We start from the raw sequence: 19456 nt of genomic DNA on the forward strand, positions 1-19456 counted from the left end.
ATAGACTCTTGTATGGTGTATATTGACAGAGCTACGGAGTTAGTTATTTCCAGGTATGTATGGAAGAATGAAACTCCATTCTGATTAGAGGTGAAGCGTGCAGAGCTTTTGAAAATAAAACTTCATTGTTTGTGTAAAGGACTGCTTGAATTTGCTACTTGTGAATCTACATGACTCACTCAATCCTACGTTCATTACACTTTTCAAATTTGCTGATCAGAAATGATTTCTTTTTCTTCAAGGAACTACTCACATTTCTGAAAAAGATATTAAAGCTAATAGAAAAGTATAGTGAGACATCCTGTTAAAAATTAACAAGAATACCTGGAATTATGGGATGGAATATGAAAGTGGAGGAGGTGATGGGAGATCAAAATGGCCTGTATTATGTTATTATTAATCTGGTATAAAATGGCTGGCTAGGTATGTTGTAGTGCAATCCTAAACAGAGTTAAACCCTTTCAAATCCATTGAAGTCTATGGGTTTAGAAGTGTGTAACTCTGCTTAGGACAGCCCTGCATGGGTTTGTTCTGGACTCTGATAATTTTGTTGTTGAAGAAAGACAACTCTGTGGATCTGGAAGAAAAAAAGAAAGCAAGGTTCATATCAAAGCCATGTTTCTAACCCTACAATGAATATTTTTAACCCAGAATAATACTTTGTTAAACAATCTAATTTATTCAGCTACTTGAATTATGGCATTTATCTTGCAGTGGGTCATTGTGCTATTTGACAATAACCAAAAGGAGAAGATGGAATTACAAGTTTATTACAAATCATCCTAATTACAACTATTGATATACTGGACAAATCACAGCTGCAATCAAATACTTACTGTCCTAGAGCAAATGCATTCGTGTATTTAACTTCATTTTTTGGGGGGGGGGGAACAGAGTAACACAATGGAAAGAAAAGGATAATTTAGTTATCCTTCTGAACATGAGATAAATGGAAATAACTGCATGCTCCTATCTTTCCTCTGAGCAACGTGAGCAGTACGGTATCCTCAAACTGGTACAACACAATCTTGCAATCACATAGCTAGTTTATACTTCTACAGCACAAGACCATAAGCTATGAAGCTGTGATCAAGAACTAGGGTTGCCAGCCTCCAGGTACTAACAAAAAAACAACTCAATAACACTGTTAATGGTTACTGGCAAGAAGAAAACAGTGCAGGCAATTGTAGCAAAAACATCTACTCAAAAGTGTATCACATCAAACAACAGTGCTAATACATCAAAACTATCACAAATACTATCACAATTATACAATATATATACAAAGCTTTAACAATGTGAACTCAGTATTACATGAAGCACAATGGCTCTTTTCCAATGGAACAAAGTCTAATATCAAGCTTCAAAAATCAACGTCTGCTGGAACACCTCTTGCTGCTCCAAAATAGGTGACAGAGGGAACACTATCCCGGATATTTTTAGCGCTTTCACCAATTGTTTGGCTTCATCAGCCTCAGCAGTAAGGTTTAAGCCCACCAGATTGTATACTTTCTGGGAGATTATTTAGGTTGAATTTCACAGTTCTTCAACTTGTTCAATTTTTATTTTGTCTTTTTGTCTTTTCTTATTAGCTCCCAATGAAATGGGCTGCCAATGTTTTGATCCCCAGGTACTAGCTGGAGATCTCCTGCTATTACAACTGCTATTACAACTCCTGCTATTACAATTGATCTCCAGCTGATAGAGATCAGTTCCTCTGGAGAAAATGGCCGCTTTGGCATTTGGACTCTATGGCATTGAAGTCTCTCCCCACCCCAAACTCTGCCCTCCTCACACTCCACCCCCAAAGGTCTCTAGGTATTTCCTAACCCGGAGCTGGCAACCCTGCCAAGAACCCATGTTATTTCAACTTTGGCGGGCTGGGCACAAGGCCAAAATGGGGCAAGTCATGATGAGACATTGTTAGTGGCTTTAGTGGATGCATTCTGCTAGGAGATGGACAAGGTGTGTACAGGTATCCCTGTTGGTCCACTGAATCTCTCAACAGCTTTTGATACTTACCATGGTACCCTTTAACCGTAGATGCCGGGGATTGAACCTGGAACCTTCGGCATGCCAAGCAAATGCTCTACCACTGAGCCACAGCCCCACATGCCAGGCAAAGACATTGTTCTATAGGAAAGCCTGCTAATGGGAAGGTCCCTGTTGCATCTATTAGTTGCTGCTGCTTCTCGACTGGTTTTGGCTCCGTCTTCATTAGTTCTGTTGCAGCGATGTGCATCTCTCCAGCCTTGTTTTGTTCGAATGAGTCAAAATACGTCAGAATAGGCAAGTGTGACAGAAATTTCAGACAGGGGTACTCTTGCTATAATGTGTCAATAAGGCCTTTTTAAAAAACTGTTAGAACCCTCGGGAATCGTATATTTAAAAAAACAATTATAAAGGATTAGGGTCACCAAACTTCAGATGGGGCCAGCATTTCAACTGACCTCCAGACTACATAGATCAGTTGCCCTGGAGAAGATGGCAGCTTTGGAGGATATTCTATGGCATGACATTTGATCTCTCTCCTGTCCCCGAACCTCACCCTCCTCAGGCTCCAACCCCAAATCTCCAGGAATTTCCCAACCTGGAGTTGCCAAGCCTAAATGGCTATACCATGGGAAAGGTTTGTGTCATTACAATGCCATATACTAGAGCTGTGTGTGTTCCGACTCACGGCAACCCTATGAAACAATGTCCTCCAAAATGTCCTATCTGTAACAGCCTTGCTCGGGTCTTGCAAATTGAGGGCTGTGGCTTCCTTTATTGAGTCGATCCATCTCTTGTTGGGTCTTCCTCTTTTCCTGCTGCCTTCAACTTTTCCTATCGTTATTGTCTTTTCCAGTGACTCTTATCTTCTTATAATGTGAACAAAATACGATAGCCTCAGTTTAGTCATTTTAGCTTGAAGGGTCAGTTCAGGCTTGATTTGATCTATAACCCACTGATTTGGGTTCTTTTGGCCGTCCACGGTATCCGTAACACTCTCCTCCAACGCCACATTTCAAAGGAATCAACTTTCTTCCTATCAGCTTTCTTCAATGTTACTAGAGTTACTCTAGTCTAAATTCATAGAAATCAATGTAGTTAATTTACAGGGTTATACTGAAAGTCGTGTTAAATACAAGGGTGGTTGGTAATCTTGTAATATAGTTTTTTTGGTGATGACGTCATAGAACCCAGGCTTTTTTTAAATTACTTTTTATTATTTGTTTTCCATAATATCACTTATTCGGTATTTCATAAAGCTTATCTTTCCATATGTTAGTAAATAGCAATATATAGCTTAATGTATACCTTCAATGTTAAATACATCTAATAGTTTGGACTCCCCCCACCCAGCTTCCTCTAACCTATTCATAATCTAGTCACTCCTTTATATTGAAAATTATCTATTTGGTAAATATTTATTTATAATTTTCTATTTATTCCCAATATCCATTATATACCCATTGTCATATATAACCTAAATACCAATATCATCAATTAAAATTAAAAGAATTAAAAAAGCGAATAGGTTACATAATAATTCCCCCAAAAGGACAGATCTATAAATTCTTTACATTAGTAAGCAAATTAAAAACTCATTGTTATTCCCCCACACCTCCCCTCTCTCCCATCATTTCAGTACCCTCCAACCCTTCTTCTTAAACGACTTTTTCTGTCTAGGATTTCTGTTGGTTTTTTCTTGCTTTCTTGATATAGTCCCTTGGTGACCATGGATAGGACCCAGGCTGACGGTAGGAAGGACCCCAAATAGCACGTGCTCTTAATGGATTGGGACCCAAGCGAAACAAGGGTGAGAGCGCCGTCCCTTTAAAGAACGCGCGCATGCGCGCCCCCTCCCCTGTATTCTAGATCTTTCACAATGACGAAGGCCCCTATACATCAGCATAGAAAGTCGGAGAAGCGTCCAGATTGGAGAACGCATGCGCGACGACAACAATCGAACTCCGTTTATAAAGCACACAACCCCTCCCTCCCTCCGCGCGCGCCGCACAGAAACCACGTTGAAGAGCGCCTGCGCCTTCGAACCGGACTCTCAGAAGGGAGCGGGAGACTCAGCGGTTCTCGCGATACCTACGAGCGCCCATGGAACTAATGAGCCCTTCGAGCGAGTCTCGCGAGATCCGCGCTACAGAGCGGGGGGGGGGTTTCCTCCCCGAGGTGGATCTCGCGAGACCGGCGAGTCTATATATACAGGGGGGCTGGGAAGAGGCGGGCCCTTTCTCTCGGTGCGTTATTCCGTCCGCCGCGCCCGCCTTGTGCAGGAGGCCCACGCGTCGTTTCCCTTCCCCCACCCCCTCACCCCGCCGTCCGCCCTCCGTGGGCCTTGCTGAGGAGAAGCCGAAGGGAGACCCCCCCTCCCCCCACACAAACACCCGCACAAAGAACAACAGCAGCATGGAGGACAGCAGCATGGACATGGAGAGCATGGGCTCCCTGCGGCCGCAGACCTTCCTCTTCGGTAAGCCAGGCCGGACGGAGGCCGCCTGCCGGCTTCCCGGGCCTCTTTCCCCTCCTCGACCCGCCCTTCGTATCGGGTGGGGAGAAGGACGGAGAGAGAACGCCAGGCCCGAGGCCTAGGCGGGCCTTCCCACGTGGCGGGGGTTAGGCGCGTGGCGTCCTTGACCGGGCTAGGCCCGTGGGGGGGGCTTTCCCTCTCCCCCCCGCGCTTTCCCTCTCCCCCCCCCCGCGCTTTCCCTCTCCCCCCCCCCCGTTGACGTGAGCGCCTTAGTGACGTTAGAGCAGGGGGGGGAGGTACGGCCTGTCGAACACGTGTTGCCTGTAGATCATGGTGCGCTTTCTGGTAGCTTTCGTGAGCCACAGCTCACTTCTTCAGATAAGCTCATACTCTGCCAGAGAATATTTTTGCTAGTCTTTAAGGCGCTACTGGACTCTGGCCCTTTTCTACGACTGCAGACCGACTAACACGGCCACCCACTGTGAATTATCTGATGACAAAAGTGAGAGCGCCCAAAATATGAAAAGCAAAGACGATGCTAACCATTTTAAAACATTGACTTTTATTGGCACGAAATGTGCGTCATTTAGGGTATTTATACTGATGCTAAGAGCCTAGAAGCATTTTATTAAAAGGCCTTTTTCTGTTCCTTGGAGAAATGTGCTATGGGAGCAATTTTATGACTGTTCCATCCTGTTTTAAAATATTTTTCCCATCTTTGCTTTGTTTTAAAATGTAAACTCTTTTTGGGCCACCAAAGAGGCTATTCTGGGTATGGTTGGCACTTAATAGACACAATTAAGCTTCAGTACTGCAGTCAAAAGCTCTGCTCACGACCTGAGTTCGATCCCGAGGGAAGTCGGTTCCAGGTAGCCGGCTCAAGGTTGACTCAGCCTTCCATCCTTCTGAGGTCGGTAAAATGAGTACCCAGCTTGCTGGGGGTAAAGAGAAGATGACTGGGGAAGGCACTGGCAAACCACCCCGCAAACAAAGACTGCCTTGGAAACATCGGGATGTGACGTCACCCTACGGGTCAGGAATGACCCAGTGCTTGCACAGGGGACCTTTACCTTTCGTAATGGACACAAAGGGCACATGGGGGTTGGGGAGGTTGTAAGCACAAAGTGAGATTGAGCACAAAGGCTTGCTTGGATCCAATTCTCTGCTTGAATCTACATCTGTGGTTATTGTACTAAAACAGTCGTGTCTTGTTCCCCTGAGAAAATCCTGTTGCAGTTGTTGTGATAACGGGTTATCCAGTTATGCGTGGATGCAGCTTTTGCTGCGGGAAAATGTTTTCTGGGCTGCTGTGTGTTAGGATTGCCCCTATAGGGTTGCATGATGAAATATTACCTGGGTGTAGAAAACTGGCATGCTATGGAAAACAATTTTAGCCTGCTTACTGAACCACTGTGTTCCAGCACAGTGTGGTTCTTTTATGCAATAGTGCAGCTCACACACAGATTGATCTCCCTGAATGAGAACTAGGACAAGAAGAGACCTGTGTTAGTGGGGCATAGTGGAAAATTGCTGTGAAGCTGTTACAGAAGCCAAGGGAGGAGATACAGTGATGACTGGATGGCCATGTTCCTTAAGTAGGTGTTTCATGCCTCTCTTGCAAGCCATAGGTTACAGTAATGTGTAACTGGCAACTTCGTTGTGACCTGCAGGCATTTAGTGAAATTACATCCTGTGCATCTGCCAACCCTGAAACATAAGTCAAGTTCGGCTCACCGTACAATGAGCTTTTGAGAAGCTCTTTAGGCGGAAGCTGGACATGCATAACTTGTACCTATTGATTGGATGTTATTTGCCAAATTGTGTTCTCAAAGGATTGCATTAAGTTACATCATAGACAAAAAAATTTTTTTGAAACTTCGGAGGCTTTTCTTAGTATAGACAACACCGAAACAGATTCATCTCATTTCCGCCCTTATAGTAATTAAAGAATTACTATTAAATTTTTCCAGTTTTTGCTTATGGACCGATCTGCTATTGGATAGATGCCTTGATAAGCTGGTAATGTGTAAATCTTTGCTTTTTGCAGGTTGTGAACTAAAGGCAGACAAAGAATATCATTTCAAGGTGAATGATGAAGAAAATGAACATCAGCTCTCATTAAGAACAGTAAGTTACAATTACTGGAAAATAATAAACAAGCACCGAACCATCCCCTGAAATGCTCAGGAGAAATGGGTGCATATACATTTAATCAATCCAGTATTGTAAAATAAATGTAGTTTGTGCAGATGCAGAACCATCGTTAATTGATCCTTAAAATGCAGCCTTCAAGGATTTCGGATGCTGCCACTAAGGAATGGCCTTGTCTGTAACTGCTACATCTGTGATTACATCTGAGGCCCTCAGTAAAGAATGCTGCATATTGTGAAATAGTTCTTCGGGTGTTATACTATTGCTGCACTTTTGACATTTGACTTTCCAGAGACCCACAATGCACTTAGACGTGAAGAAATTTCTCAGTTTGAAATTGAGCTGGGTGACCGAGCAGTTTTGATAAGTGTAGCGTCAGTTTTAAAGAAAGTTCAAGTTGGTCTTGTCTCTCTAGCTTGGCTGTTCTGCTTAACAACTAAGTGAAATGTAGACTTGGTTTAAGCTGAATAATTGCACATATGAATGCAGAAATTAAACATGTGCAAACCTCAATTGTTATGCAGGTCAGTTTAGGAGCTGGCGCTAAAGATGAGTTGCATGTTGTTGAAGCGGAAGCATTGGACTATGAAGGCAACCAGATCACAGTCACACTGGCATCCTTGAAAATGTCAGTGCAGCCTACGGTAAGGATACTTCCTTCTCAAAGATGATGGGATAATGGGTAGGTAGAGATGTAGAATTTGTGGAAATATTGAAGCCATGGGGCCAAAAAGCTTTTGGAAAACATGAGTTGAATATTTGCAGTGCGTTCCTAAGCAGAGGTATGTTCTTCTAAAGACCATTGAAGTCAGTGGCTTTAGAAAGGTGTAATTCTGTTTAGGATTGCAATGTTAATTTCTTATTAAACCTGATCATAATTTATTGATTTAACAATATAGAATGAGTAAGCATACGAATGTCATTTAAGACAATGTCTCAGTTTTCTCTAACAAAAACTGCATATCAGAGATTAATAGAAGGAAAAAAAGTTGAAGGTTGAAAAACATTTTGTAGTAAACACAAGAAAGTGTGTTGTTGAGACAGAGACAGTCACAGCCCCAGTAGATAGTGCTACTTGCATATCAAGTTAAACTTTATAACACTGAAAACATGGAAGTGCATTATAATTAAACACACCATTACAGGGGGTCCCCATTGTGGTGCCTGTGGGTACCATGGCACCTGCCAAGTGTTTTTAGGATGTGGGTGGGGCCAGGTAGGGCTCTTGCCCAGCAAGATTCTTTGTGGTATAAGTTTTCGAGAGAAAGCTCCTTTTGTCAGATATCTACCTTCTGAAACCACTGGACTCAAATCTAGCTGTCCCCCCCCATCTGCAGCCCCCCCCCCCCCCGTTAGGGGCATCAGAGCAATGACTAAATGAAAACCTCCAGTTTAAATCTCAGTTCGGCCGTGAGCTGATTAGATGGTGTAGGCGAGCATTGGTTTGTAGTCATGTCCTCCTAATACTTAAAGCTCGCCTTTTCAATTTTTGTGATGAAGCATTAATGCCATAATTTACAAAGTTGTAAGGATTCTGAGGTAGTGTCTTTCTGAAGCACTTCAGCCCCAGGATTAAGGCTGTGTATCTGGTGAACCCAACTGAAAATGCAATTTTCTTATCACTTCATAAGGTCCTGGAAAGGGGAAAGAGGCATGACTATGGGGTTAGTTTGACAGGGATGAATTGAACTCAGTTCAGTTCTGATTGCTACAGAGTTAACTGTATACTAAAAAGCATGAGAATAACGGGTACAAAAAATATTTGTTATATTTTGTTGTTGGCTGTGTTACACTCCCAAAGGTTTGAGAAGATTCAGCTTCAGAAAATTTGTGTTAACTACTGCATAGAAGGACAGCATCTAAGCTAGCAACCTATGCCTTTTTTGTTCTGTACATCATTTCCTGTTCCATATTGGGCCTAGAAGCACTATTATTATTACTGTCCCAGGGGACTGACGGCTATTACAGAGCGCAGTCCACACATTTGGTGTCTCTTGGGAGCTGCTGTCCTGGGAATTGATCAGACCCAGTCATAATACTGCCTTGTTGACTTGGTGGAAACGTTTTGGCCAAATGCAATTAGAGGGTGTATGCCGCCTTCTTCCTTGGGCTGGTTTTCTTAGCACTTTGCATCTGAGCAGGAAGTATTTTGCAAATGTACTTCTCTCCCCTTTGTTGGACTTCTGAGGGAGAGAACTGTACAAAATACTGTTGGTCGTTTATATTGTGTCCAAGATAGCTATGAACAGACTGACTATGCATCTTCTATGCTTAGTCTGCTCTTAGATACTTTGGCCAGCTGCCAGACTGTGATTGACATGGAGCACAGTTTTAAGTCTTGTTTAATTAAAGGCTTATTTTTAATTCCTGAGAGGTATGGTGCTTGTGCCAAAATGTGCTCCCTCCGCCAAACTTGAATCAATGTATTCCCCCCCCCCCAAGAAGACAAGTTTACTCCTGTGTAATTTTTCTTTTGTTCATATTTGGTTTTGCGAGTCCTGTTTTAAGCATTTCAGAAAAATGGCTTAGTATGGTCTTAGGTAAAACAGTGCTGCATTTTGCACATCCCATTCCTGAGTCTGCAAATGGCAACAGCTGCATTACTGACCTTGCATTCTTGACTTATCATTGTGGAGTTCTTACCTAACATTGTTTTGAGTATATGGGTAATGTACTATCCAGCCAGACTAGTGTATTCTTAAGGAAAAGCATTTTTTTTAACCTAGTTTTGTACTTTGTCTTAAGGTTTCTTTAGGTGGCTTCGAAATTACGCCGCCAGTCATTCTGCGGTTGAAAAGTGGCTCCGGGCCTGTCTATGTCAGTGGCCAACATCTTGTGGGTAAGAAATTTAACTCTTTCCCCCCCTCCCCCATGCTATATTAAACAGGTTGCCGTTCCAATTAAAGCATGCAGTCTGATGATTCGCTGTCTTGTGCTGTCTTAGCATTAGAAGAAGAGCCAGAATCCGAAGACGAGGAAGAAGAGAAGATTGTGAACACTTCAGCAAAGAGGCCGGCAAATGTGACACTGAGTAAAGTTGCACAAGTAAGCTCAGAAAAGTAGTCGAAATATGATCTGCTTGGCTTTGCCCAAAGGCTCTGAGCCTTAATGATGAAGGCAGTGTTCGTAAATAATGGGGACGGATCCTACCACTCCACATGAGCAAAGTTTGAAGCCTTCCTCCAGCCCAGTGGTTCCCAACCTTTTTTTGACCAGGGACCACTAGGACTTTTTTGTTCGGTGCAGGGACCCCAAGGTTCAAAATAAAAATTCTGAGAATTTGAAAATAAACTTTAATCATAACTGTTAGTTAAACTTAGACTAATATTTGAATATATATTTTTATAATAGAGAACTTTTAATTGAAAATATTAATTTATTATGGTTTTATAACTTTGTTTCGCGGACCTTAATTTAGTTCTCGCGGACCCCTGGGGGTCCATGGACCCCTGGTTGGGAACCAGTGCTCCAGCCGAAGGAGCTTTCCTCCAACTTAATTTTATTTATTTACATTATTTATAGTCTGCCTTTTTCTCACCGAGACTTACGGTGGGTTACATAGTGTAAACCAATGCAATCAATGGGCCGAGGCGTCTCTTGCTCTTAATCCCATAATGTGTGTACAAAACCCAAAGATCTTGTTAGTTGACAGCACTGCTACTTGCACTCGAAGGTTTAAAGTTAGATTTCATCCACTGGCATATAAATCATCTTGATTTACATGTGCTTCTTACAGAAAAAAGCAAAACTGTCAGAGGAAGATGATGATGACGATGAAGATGATGATGAAGATGATGACGAGTATGTCATTCTAAATACTTGTGTAGATCCCGAGGTTGTTGTTCAAACAGTGATTAAGTAGCTTTTAACGGGACACCATTTATAATGTCGGCGGGGTGTGCTGTAGTGGATGTAAATGTTATTGTAAAGACTGTCTCAAATGTTTTTTATTTATTGCTGTTGGATTTGTATTGATGTGTTTCAGGAACAGCAGATCCCTTAAATCATAGCTGCTCTAGCGAAGGGTGGTATAAGGCAGCTATTACTCAATTAGTTCCCGCTGTTGCTGAGCCTGAATTTTGAGAATGGGCAGTTAATTGCACCACAAAATGGCTGTCATGTGCGGGGGGTGGGGGCTGATACTAGCCACAGGAGGCTGGTACATTCCAAGCCAAGCATTCTCTTACAGTGGAAGCCACTGTTTCCAAATGGTTGCTCCCTGCAGACACACAGTTTTTGGCTCCTGGACTCTTCTGAAGCAGCTCCTACTCTGGAGAAAAGCTAGGATTGGCTCTTTGAAGGAAGAGCTGGGGAGGAGCAGGTGACCTCCCCGGAGTGTATTGGTAGGCACCACGATGGGAATAATTGAGTTACGGCATTGCTTGAGAATCTGCATTTGCTTCTGTTTGTAGGCTGCAAACTAGGCTGTAAGTCTTTTAAACATAAAACTGGAGGGGTGCATTGGGATGTTCTTTAAATATTAGGATTGTGGGGAATGTAAACTCATTGCCATTTTTATTGTAGTGAGGACGAGGATGAGGAGGATGAAGAGGAAGTGAAGATTCCACCAAAAAAAGTGAGTCAGGTATATTACAGTTGCTTTTCCAGTGTATGGACCTTGCATTTAGCTAAAAGGCTGCTATGCCTCAGTAGGTAGTGGGTTTAATGCTGTTTTGAAGATTGCAATTTAATTGGGAAGTAACGATATAGATCGTTTCAGTGGGTAGCCGTGTCAGTCTGCAGGAAAAGACCTAGATTTGAGTCCAGTGGCACCTTAGAGGCCAACAAGATTTTCGGGGTATAAGTTTTCAAGAGTCATAAGAACATAAGAAAGGCCATACCGGATCAGACCCAGGCCCATCAAGTCCAGCAGTCAGTTCACGTTGTGGCCAACCAGGTGCCTCTGGGAAGTCCTCAAGCAAGGCGACTGCAGCAGCATTGTCCTGCCTGTGTTCCACAGCGCCTGATATAATCGGCATGCTCCTCTGATCCTGGAGAGAACAGGGATGCATCATGACTAGTGTCCATTTTGACTAGTCATGGGTAAGCCCTGTCCTCCATGAACATGTCCACTCCCTTTGTCAGATCTGATGAAGGGAGATTTGACTTCCAAAAGCTTATACCCCGTAAATCTGGTTGGTCTCGAAGGTGCTGCTGGATTCGAATCTAGTATTCAGGCATAATGGAGCCTCAGAAAGCTGGAGGTCCAGCGCAGGTGATGGACATTTGCATTTTTATTGGCCGCTTGTTCGTGCCAGATTTAAATTCCGGTACTTCGGTGTGTAAAATGAGCAGCAGCTGTGCTGTCCACAGATCACCGAACTGCATGCTTTAATTGGGAAAGGCAACTTTTTAGCTTTGTATAGCCAGCGTGGAGTAATGGTTAAGAGCGGTGGTTTGGAGCAGTGGACTCTGATCTGGAGAACCGGGTTTGATTCCCCCACTCCTCCACATGAGCGGCGGACTCTAATCTGGTGTGCTTGATTTGTTTCCCCACACCTCCACACGAAGCCAGCTGGGTGACCTTGGGCTAGTCACAGCTCTCAGACCTCTCTCAGCCCCACCTACGTCACAGGGTGTCTGTGGAGGGTAGGGAAAGGGAAGGTGATTGTAAGCCGGTTTGATTCTCCCTTAAGTGGTAGAGAAAGTTGGCATATAAAAACCAACTCCTCCTCTTCTACAGGGATTTGAAAATGCAAGTACTGCTGTAGTAAGATGGGGGCAGGCTAAACAATTTCATTCTCAAATCTTGTATGTCAAGATTTCCACAGTTTTTCAGTTCGCCTCTGCTGCGATTCCGATTTTTAGCGATTCTTCTTTCTTGGGAAACTGTGCTTCTACTTTTCATGCTTAATTGCTGGCTCTATTGGTTAGAGGTATTTCAGTCTTTTGTCTGTATGTCAAGGTACAGACTGACATCAGCATCTCAGTCCCATCAGCTCTAGCTATGGTGAGGGCATATGAAGGTCTCCAAATAAACATTGCCTCCGCAGCAGACCCTGCCAAATTTGCTTGCAGTGGGTGGCTGCTGTATTCTCCCACGTGCTCTTTTCCACAGCCAGTATTAGGGTAGGGAGAGCATTATACAGCCCTGTGTGGTTCAGCTGCCCTGACTTGGATGGCCATGCGTAGCCTGGTCTTGTCAGATCTCAGAAGTAGGGTAAGTCGTGGTTAGTACTTGGATGGGAGACCACCAAGGAATACCGAGGTCGCTAAGCAGAGGAAGGTAGTGGCAAACCACCTCTGTTAGTCTCTTGCCTTGAAAACCCTACAGGGTTGCTATAAGTCGGCTGCGACTTGATGGCATTTTACACACACGTGGTTCAGCCGCATGTCTTGGAGCTCTTGCTGGGTCTGGGCCTTGTCTGGTTGCCTGTGGCCAAAATTGTCCCAAAGGAAGTTCCTTTCTGTGGCTGTAAAAGTTGTTCACGTTGGAACCATAGCTGTCCCTTGCCTTTTGAAAGAGCTGTTAAGATTTTCAGTGAAGAAATACCTAATTGGCCTGTTGCTTTTAAGTCAGGAAGGGGAGAAGGCACACCTCACCTGTTGTGTAGAGTTGCCGTAGAAACTGAGCTGCCATTGGTTGCTGTGCTGAGATAGATGGCAGTTGACCATCCTTCAGTTACACGGCTGTGCTATGTCCTCAAGGTTCAATGTAGTGAAGTATCTCAAGACATGTAGTGAAGTATCTCAAGGCTGAGCTATGTCCTCAAGGGTCAATGTGAAGTATCTCAAGATGTCTCCCTGGCACTGTGTTTTATTCCTTTTTTCCATCTGGTTACAGTTAGTAGGGTCAGAGAAGCTGCCACGTTATTTGTGTGGTCTCAGCATCTTTGCCATTTACGAATAACAAGGTACTACTGGATGCTTTTTTGTGTGTGCCGTCAAGTCACCGCTGACTTATGGCAACCCCGGAGGGTTTTCAAGACAAGAGACTTTCAGAGGTGGTTTGCCATTGCCTGCCCCAGAGTCACGACCTTGGTGTTCCTTGGAGGTTGCCCATCCAAATACTAACCAGGGCCGACCCTGCTTAGCTTCTGAGATCTGACGAGATCAGGCTATCCTGGGGTTATCTAGGTTAGGGAAATGCCTTTTTAGCACCTGATAAAACGTGTCTAAAAAAAATATAATTTGAAAGATTTGCAGATTAAATTTGAGCTTCAGTGGATGAGATGTTCCGAAGCTGCTTTGAGTATACAAATCTTTGGGCTTTAAAAACTAGGTTTCAGTAATGTTACTATTTGGGAGAAGTCTCTCCTGGAATAAAATATTGTCGAAGGCTTTCACGGTCAGAGTTCATTGGTTCTTGTAGGTTATCCGGGCTGAGGGACCGTGGTCTTGGTATTTTCTTTCCTGACGTTTCGCCAGCAGCTGTGGCAGGCATCTTCAGAGGAGTAACACTGAAGGACAGTGTTACTCCTCTCCTGGAAGTTTTGCATCTTTTGACGCTGCCCCAGTGTTTGTGCCATGCTGTGTCATATTTGGTTGCACCATGAACCACTAGATGGCGCTGTTGTTTAATGATTGAAACAGACTAGGAATATCCATAGTGCTGCTCCAAACTTCTGTTAGGGGTCAGGTTATCTGGAACCACTGCGTGCTTTTATAGCTTCTGCAATTGCTGATGGAAGAGCTGTGATCTAGAGTTCAGTATTTGGTTAGAGATCAGTCACTTTACCGAACATCGTCAATGCTTTAAATCAAATGTATGCACTTATGCAGTCTGTATTATGCTGTTTGTTCTCGTGCTCCAGAATAGATATGCCTGCAATTCGCATTGTATGAATGAAAGCCAGCAGCTAAGACAAAGGCTTTTCATTCACGACCAATTGCCCTGCTGTCCTTATTGGCATTGTCCTCCCAGATGCTACTCTTTTGCTGAAGTCACTCCTCATATCATAAATTGCAACTCCATTCTAGCAACTAAATGCCTCGTTTACCTATGGGCAATTTTTTGTTGTGATTTGCCGCTTGACATTTCTTGGCATGGAGCGTGTATAGGGGGGGGGGGTTCATTTGCCTCTGCTCTGTACATGCCATGTGGCTAGGGGGATCTAAGAGAAAGATACAATTATTACTCATCAAGTAGGTATTTTGTCACAGTATAGGAGAGAATACTTGTTGATTTAGGGGGCCATAAAAGGCAGGGCCATTTGGGATTACTTGGTTCCATTTACCCTGTGTTTTTGCAGGGAGTAGAAAGAGAACGCCAGTATATAGTGCTGGCTTCTAGGAAATGAATCCTTTGGCTGGATCTCATAAGGATATTGAGGATGCATTCTTTACCTATGTAGTTGTTAAATTACATTTTTACAGCATGTATTTTAAATACAAGTTTTAAAATAAAATGTATTATAATTCTAGCCGGCCCGTGATTCTTCTGTGAAAAACACACCAAAATCAAACCAGAATGGAAAAGATTCTAAGCCGGCGACACCAGCTAAATCAAAAGTGAGTGAGCATTGTATAATACGTTAGTATCTGTAATTTTGACTATGGGTTCCTAAAATGATGAGGAAATAATTGAATGTGGTCATCATAATCTTCTGTATTTGGGAATGGTGCAAACAAGTTAAAGTTGTTTATCTATTTAAAACAGATGTACTTAGTGCTCTGGGAACTAGAGGTAGAATTTACATACAGGCTATGGAGGATCATCTGAGGTTTGCAACCTTTGTCTTGCGCAGTAAACTATAACTATTATCTAAATCTGCAATTAAAGTGTGTACTGTAGACAAAATGAGAAGATGCAGTTATTTTCTGTCAAAAATTTTTTGCCATAGTTTTGGGGCGAAGCTCATACCAGCTGCTTGTGTTTCAGACTCCAGAATCTCATGAGAAGAAGAAACCCCAAACTCCAAAATCACCAAAACCCATTACTCTAGAAGAGATGAAAGCAAAAATGCAGGGACAAGTACAAAAGGTAAGTTAAAGTTGCCAAGTCAATCCGATATTGATGGCACTTTGCTGAGAAAGTAGCCAGCTGGGACAGAGAAGCATTAAATTCTTAATGCCATATTTTGATAGGCTTGGATTTTAACAGTGATGGAAGGTTTTATATTAGGCTTATTTGTCAGTGTGCAGCAAACCCAAGAGAGAAGACATATTTTCTTGATGAGAAGGCTTAAGTAGATAAAACCAGGCATGTAATTTTGGCAGATGAAACTGGTTTTGGCTGGATGGGCCTTCACTGATAGATAATAATAATAAGTTTAATACGGTCCAAGACAGCAAATAAAATATATACATAAATATACATAAAAAGGACAGCAAGTATATACCTCAATAAATACTTGTAATCACTCACTCATAAAAAGCCGTTGAGAGCATGATTTTAAAATGTAGTACATAATTGGAATCAACATAAATATAAGTCTAAAATCACTCAACTATTGAGTTCAACCCATGCACACCTAGTCCTCATAGCTTGCCATCCAAATTTGGCCACTTTAAAAGTTAGCTCCATGTCCTTATCTGAGAGCATGTTAGAGACGGATTGCTCTGGATCTCCCTGGGAAACCAGCTATTACAGAGGAATGGCTTCTCGTATCTTACTATAAATTTTACAGTCAAACATGACATGTTCAAGGGTCTCTGTACTCCCATCAGAACAGAGGCATAAACATTCACCATAAGGTAACTTTTTGTATCTCCCTTCCACACTGATAGAAGTCCTTCAGATCCAGAATGTTAGCAGGGGAACTGGAAATAGCTTACACTAGTGCATGGAAGTGTCTTTTTCCTACACGGGCTGCAAACTGCTTGGTTTATTTTATTCTTAGTTTTGGTTATTTCTTTTCTCTTTCACAATAGGGAACTATTCTTCCTAAGGTGGAAGCCAAGTTTGTGAATTACATTAAGAATTGTTTCAGGACAGAGGATCAGAAGGTAATGGCATTTATTAAGGTTTGATGAAGTCTTTCTGTTGTACAGTTTTCCCACTTTTTCCCTGTCGTTCTGCACACTTGAAAATATAAGAGTGTTACCAGATTACAAAACAATACTTAGGTTAAGCTGTTGGAAGTGGTGATTGTGTAAAAAAGTTTTCTCCTTACATGGTCAGTAAACTTTTTCACTGAACCCACAGGATTCTCCAGCTCCATTTTAACCAAAAAAAAAAAAAAAAAAGTGCTGTGGTTTTCTCTGCTGAATTTGGCCAGCCTACCCTCCAGCTTCCTTTCTGCAGGGAAGGGAACTACTGCGCTAGGGCCTCTGGCAGTCTCTGGGCTTTCCTTTCCCAAAATCAACCAAACGGACCGTGTGAAAGCAGGCCAGAAAGTCATGGGGCTGGTATCAGGAAGCGAGCCGTGTCGGGCTAGATCTTGTAAATCTTAAATTTCCCTATCAAAATTCCTTTAACAAAACAGTTATGATTTTCTGCTTTCCCCCAAACAGTTCAAAGCCGGCGGGGGGGTGGGGGTTGGATGGGAATTGCGGCTGTCGAAGGGAGACTGTTAGTTGAGCTACTGAAGTGGATTTGGACAGAAGGCAGGGCAGGCAGAGTTCAGACAGTATTTGCCTAACTGAGACACACCCTTCCTTTTGCTTTCTTTGACTATGCTTTATAGAGTGAGAGCAACCTTAAAAGGAAAAAAAATACTCAGTAACTTTAATCTATAAATGTACCAAGCGGTGTGTGGTTTTTTTGGGAGCTTTTTAAAAAATTGACGTAGGCCTGAGTTTTTATGCATGCTGGTCCTCCTACCCTTGCATCCAGACTGAAGACCTTTTCAGCAGAGAAAGCTCTACTCGTATAGGCAACTAATGTGTACATAAGTATTTACCTCTTCTAAACTGCATTAAAGAGCCCCGTGGAGCAGAGTGGTAAGCTGCAGTACTGCAGTCAAAAGCTGCTCACACCCTGAGTTCGATCCCCGAAGGGAGTCAGTTTCAGGTAGCTGGCTCAAGGTTGACTCAGCCTTCCATCCTTCCAAGGTCGGTAAAATGAGTACCCAGCTTGCTGGGGGTAAAGGGGAGATGATGGGGGAAGGCACTGGCAAACCACCCCGTAAACAGTCTGCCTAGTAAATGTCGGAATGTGACGTCACCCCATGGGTCAGTAATGACCTGGTGCTTGCACCTTTACCTTTAAACTGCGTTAAATGTCAGGATATTTGTACTTGAGAGAAGGAATATCTAAGCATGCTAACTTTTCTTTGTGTTTATAGATTATTCAAGCACTCTGGCAGTGGAGACAGACTCTGTAAGCAAGAAGCTTAAATGGTTCCTTTTTTTCCCCAAGTTTCAATCCTGTATGTTTAACCATTAATATCTGGCTGTTCTTTTTATAAATGCTAAAGCTTTCCCTGCAGAGTCTGATTAATGTCGTCCAGAATGTGTTGTCCAAAATGCCTGTTTTAAGTTTTTAAACACATGGAATCCACCCTTTGGTTCATTTCAAATATGTATGGAATGTTTTGATAATGCATAGTAGTGGTGCTCAGACTGTTGGAAATGATGAAAAGACTAAATGTAAATGTGAAAATTAAATTTAGTATTTTAAATACTTTTGTTGCCTTTTTTGTTGGTATTGGCATTTAGCCTTTGCCCTGTATGTTGCAGTATACCCATTATAACACAGTGGCTTAGCGGCCTCTGTTTATTAAGAACTTATGTTGTGCAGATCGTTGCAAACTGCCCCCTTGATTACCAGTCCAGTTGTCTTTTATTGACTATCTGTATCCCAAATGCTTGGTCCCTAGACATGGATACCCTTCAGTCTCCACCTTGTTATAGCTCCTTTCCATCCAGTTCTATGAGAGCTGTAGCACATGTGTGATCCAGGACTGCTTTTCCTATCTCCTCACCCATTATGCTATTCTGACTAAATGCTAGGTGGTGGGTGTTTCAGTTGGGGGGAAAGGAAGGCCTGGGGAGCCAGCTTGGTGTACTAGTTAAGAGCCGTGGTTTGGAGCAGTGGACTCTGATCTGGAGTACTGGGTTTGATTCCCCACTCTTCCACATGAGCAGCAGTTGCTAATCTGGTGAATCAGGTTGGTTTCCCCACCCCTACACATGAAGCCAGCTGGGTGGTCTGGGGCTAGTCACAGTTCTTGGAGCTCTCTCAGCCCACCTACCTCACAGGGTGTCTGTTGTGGGGAGGGGAAGAGAAGGTGATTGTAAGCCGTTTAAGTGGCAGAGAAAGTCGGCATATAAAAACCAACTCTTCTTCATTGTCCGTATCAAGCTGCTGAGCTCCTGCTAAGCTTGAAGATTTGTGGCACCCACACCTCTATTTGAAAGGAGAGATGCATACCTTGTAACGTTCATTTGTGAGTCACATGAACACATGAAGCTGCCTTATATTGTATCAGATCCTTGGTCCATCAAAGTCAGTATTGTCTACTCAGACCGGCAGCAGCTCTCCAGGGTCCCAGGCTGAGGTCTTTCACACCACCTACTTGCCTAGTCCTTTCAACTGGAGATGCCGAGGATTGAACCTGGGATCTTCTGCATGCCAAGCAGATGCTCTGCTACTGAGCCACGGCCCTTCCCCTAGCTGTAATAAATCCAAAGCACTGCTTTGTGAGCAGGAGGCGCTTTCTGTCTGATTTCTGACACAGCGTGATGGGTGCAGCAGCAAAACAGCTGCCACAGGAGGTAGAGCGAGCCACCAAATGATTGCCACAGCTTAAGTAACTAGATCCTTGTGCTGCACAGCCAATTAAATCTCTTAATAGCCAATCAGAAGCCTAGATGGGCAAAACCCCTACCTGGCTCCACCCACTTTCTAAAAACATTTGGCGGGGGCCATGGCACCTACAGGTATCACATTGGGGACCCCTGTATCAGTTCCCTGCCATAAGAAACGTATCTAAAAATCAGCAAAAATGTTTG

The 19456-nt window shown here is 43.2% G+C and overlaps 1 protein-coding gene across 1 annotated transcript; it reads left to right on the forward strand.

Annotated features, from left to right (window-relative positions):
• The first annotated feature begins 4387 nt into the window (after positions 1 to 4387).
• NPM1 (nucleophosmin 1) lies at positions 4388 to 17965 on the forward strand. The gene is made up of 11 exons (XM_056856277.1): positions 4388 to 4471; positions 6516 to 6595; positions 7144 to 7263; positions 9365 to 9458; positions 9564 to 9664; positions 10356 to 10424; positions 11160 to 11195; positions 14984 to 15070; positions 15441 to 15542; positions 16433 to 16507; positions 17788 to 17965. The coding sequence occupies exons 1-11, from the start codon at positions 4408 to 4410 to the stop codon at positions 17824 to 17826; spliced, it is 867 nt and encodes a 288-aa protein (XP_056712255.1). The 5' UTR covers positions 4388 to 4407; the 3' UTR covers positions 17827 to 17965.
• The last annotated feature ends 1491 nt before the right edge of the window (positions 17966 to 19456 follow it).

This window comes from Euleptes europaea, chromosome 10 (assembly GCF_029931775.1).
Source record: "Euleptes europaea isolate rEulEur1 chromosome 10, rEulEur1.hap1, whole genome shotgun sequence".
Taxonomy (NCBI): Eukaryota; Metazoa; Chordata; class Lepidosauria; order Squamata; family Sphaerodactylidae; genus Euleptes; species Euleptes europaea.

Bases quoted from the DNA above. Each gene is read 5' to 3' on its own strand.
- NPM1 (XM_056856277.1), top strand. From the start codon at position 4,408: ATGGAGGACAGCAGCATGGACATGGAGAGCATGGGCTCCCTGCGGCCG. The intron at 4,472-6,515 runs GTAAGCCAGGCC...TGCTTTTTGCAG, and splicing joins GCCGCAGACCTTCCTCTTCG to GTTGTGAACTAAAGGCAGAC. The intron at 10,425-11,159 runs GTCATTCTAAAT...GACGAGGATGAG, and splicing joins ATGAAGATGATGACGAGTAT to GAGGATGAAGAGGAAGTGAA.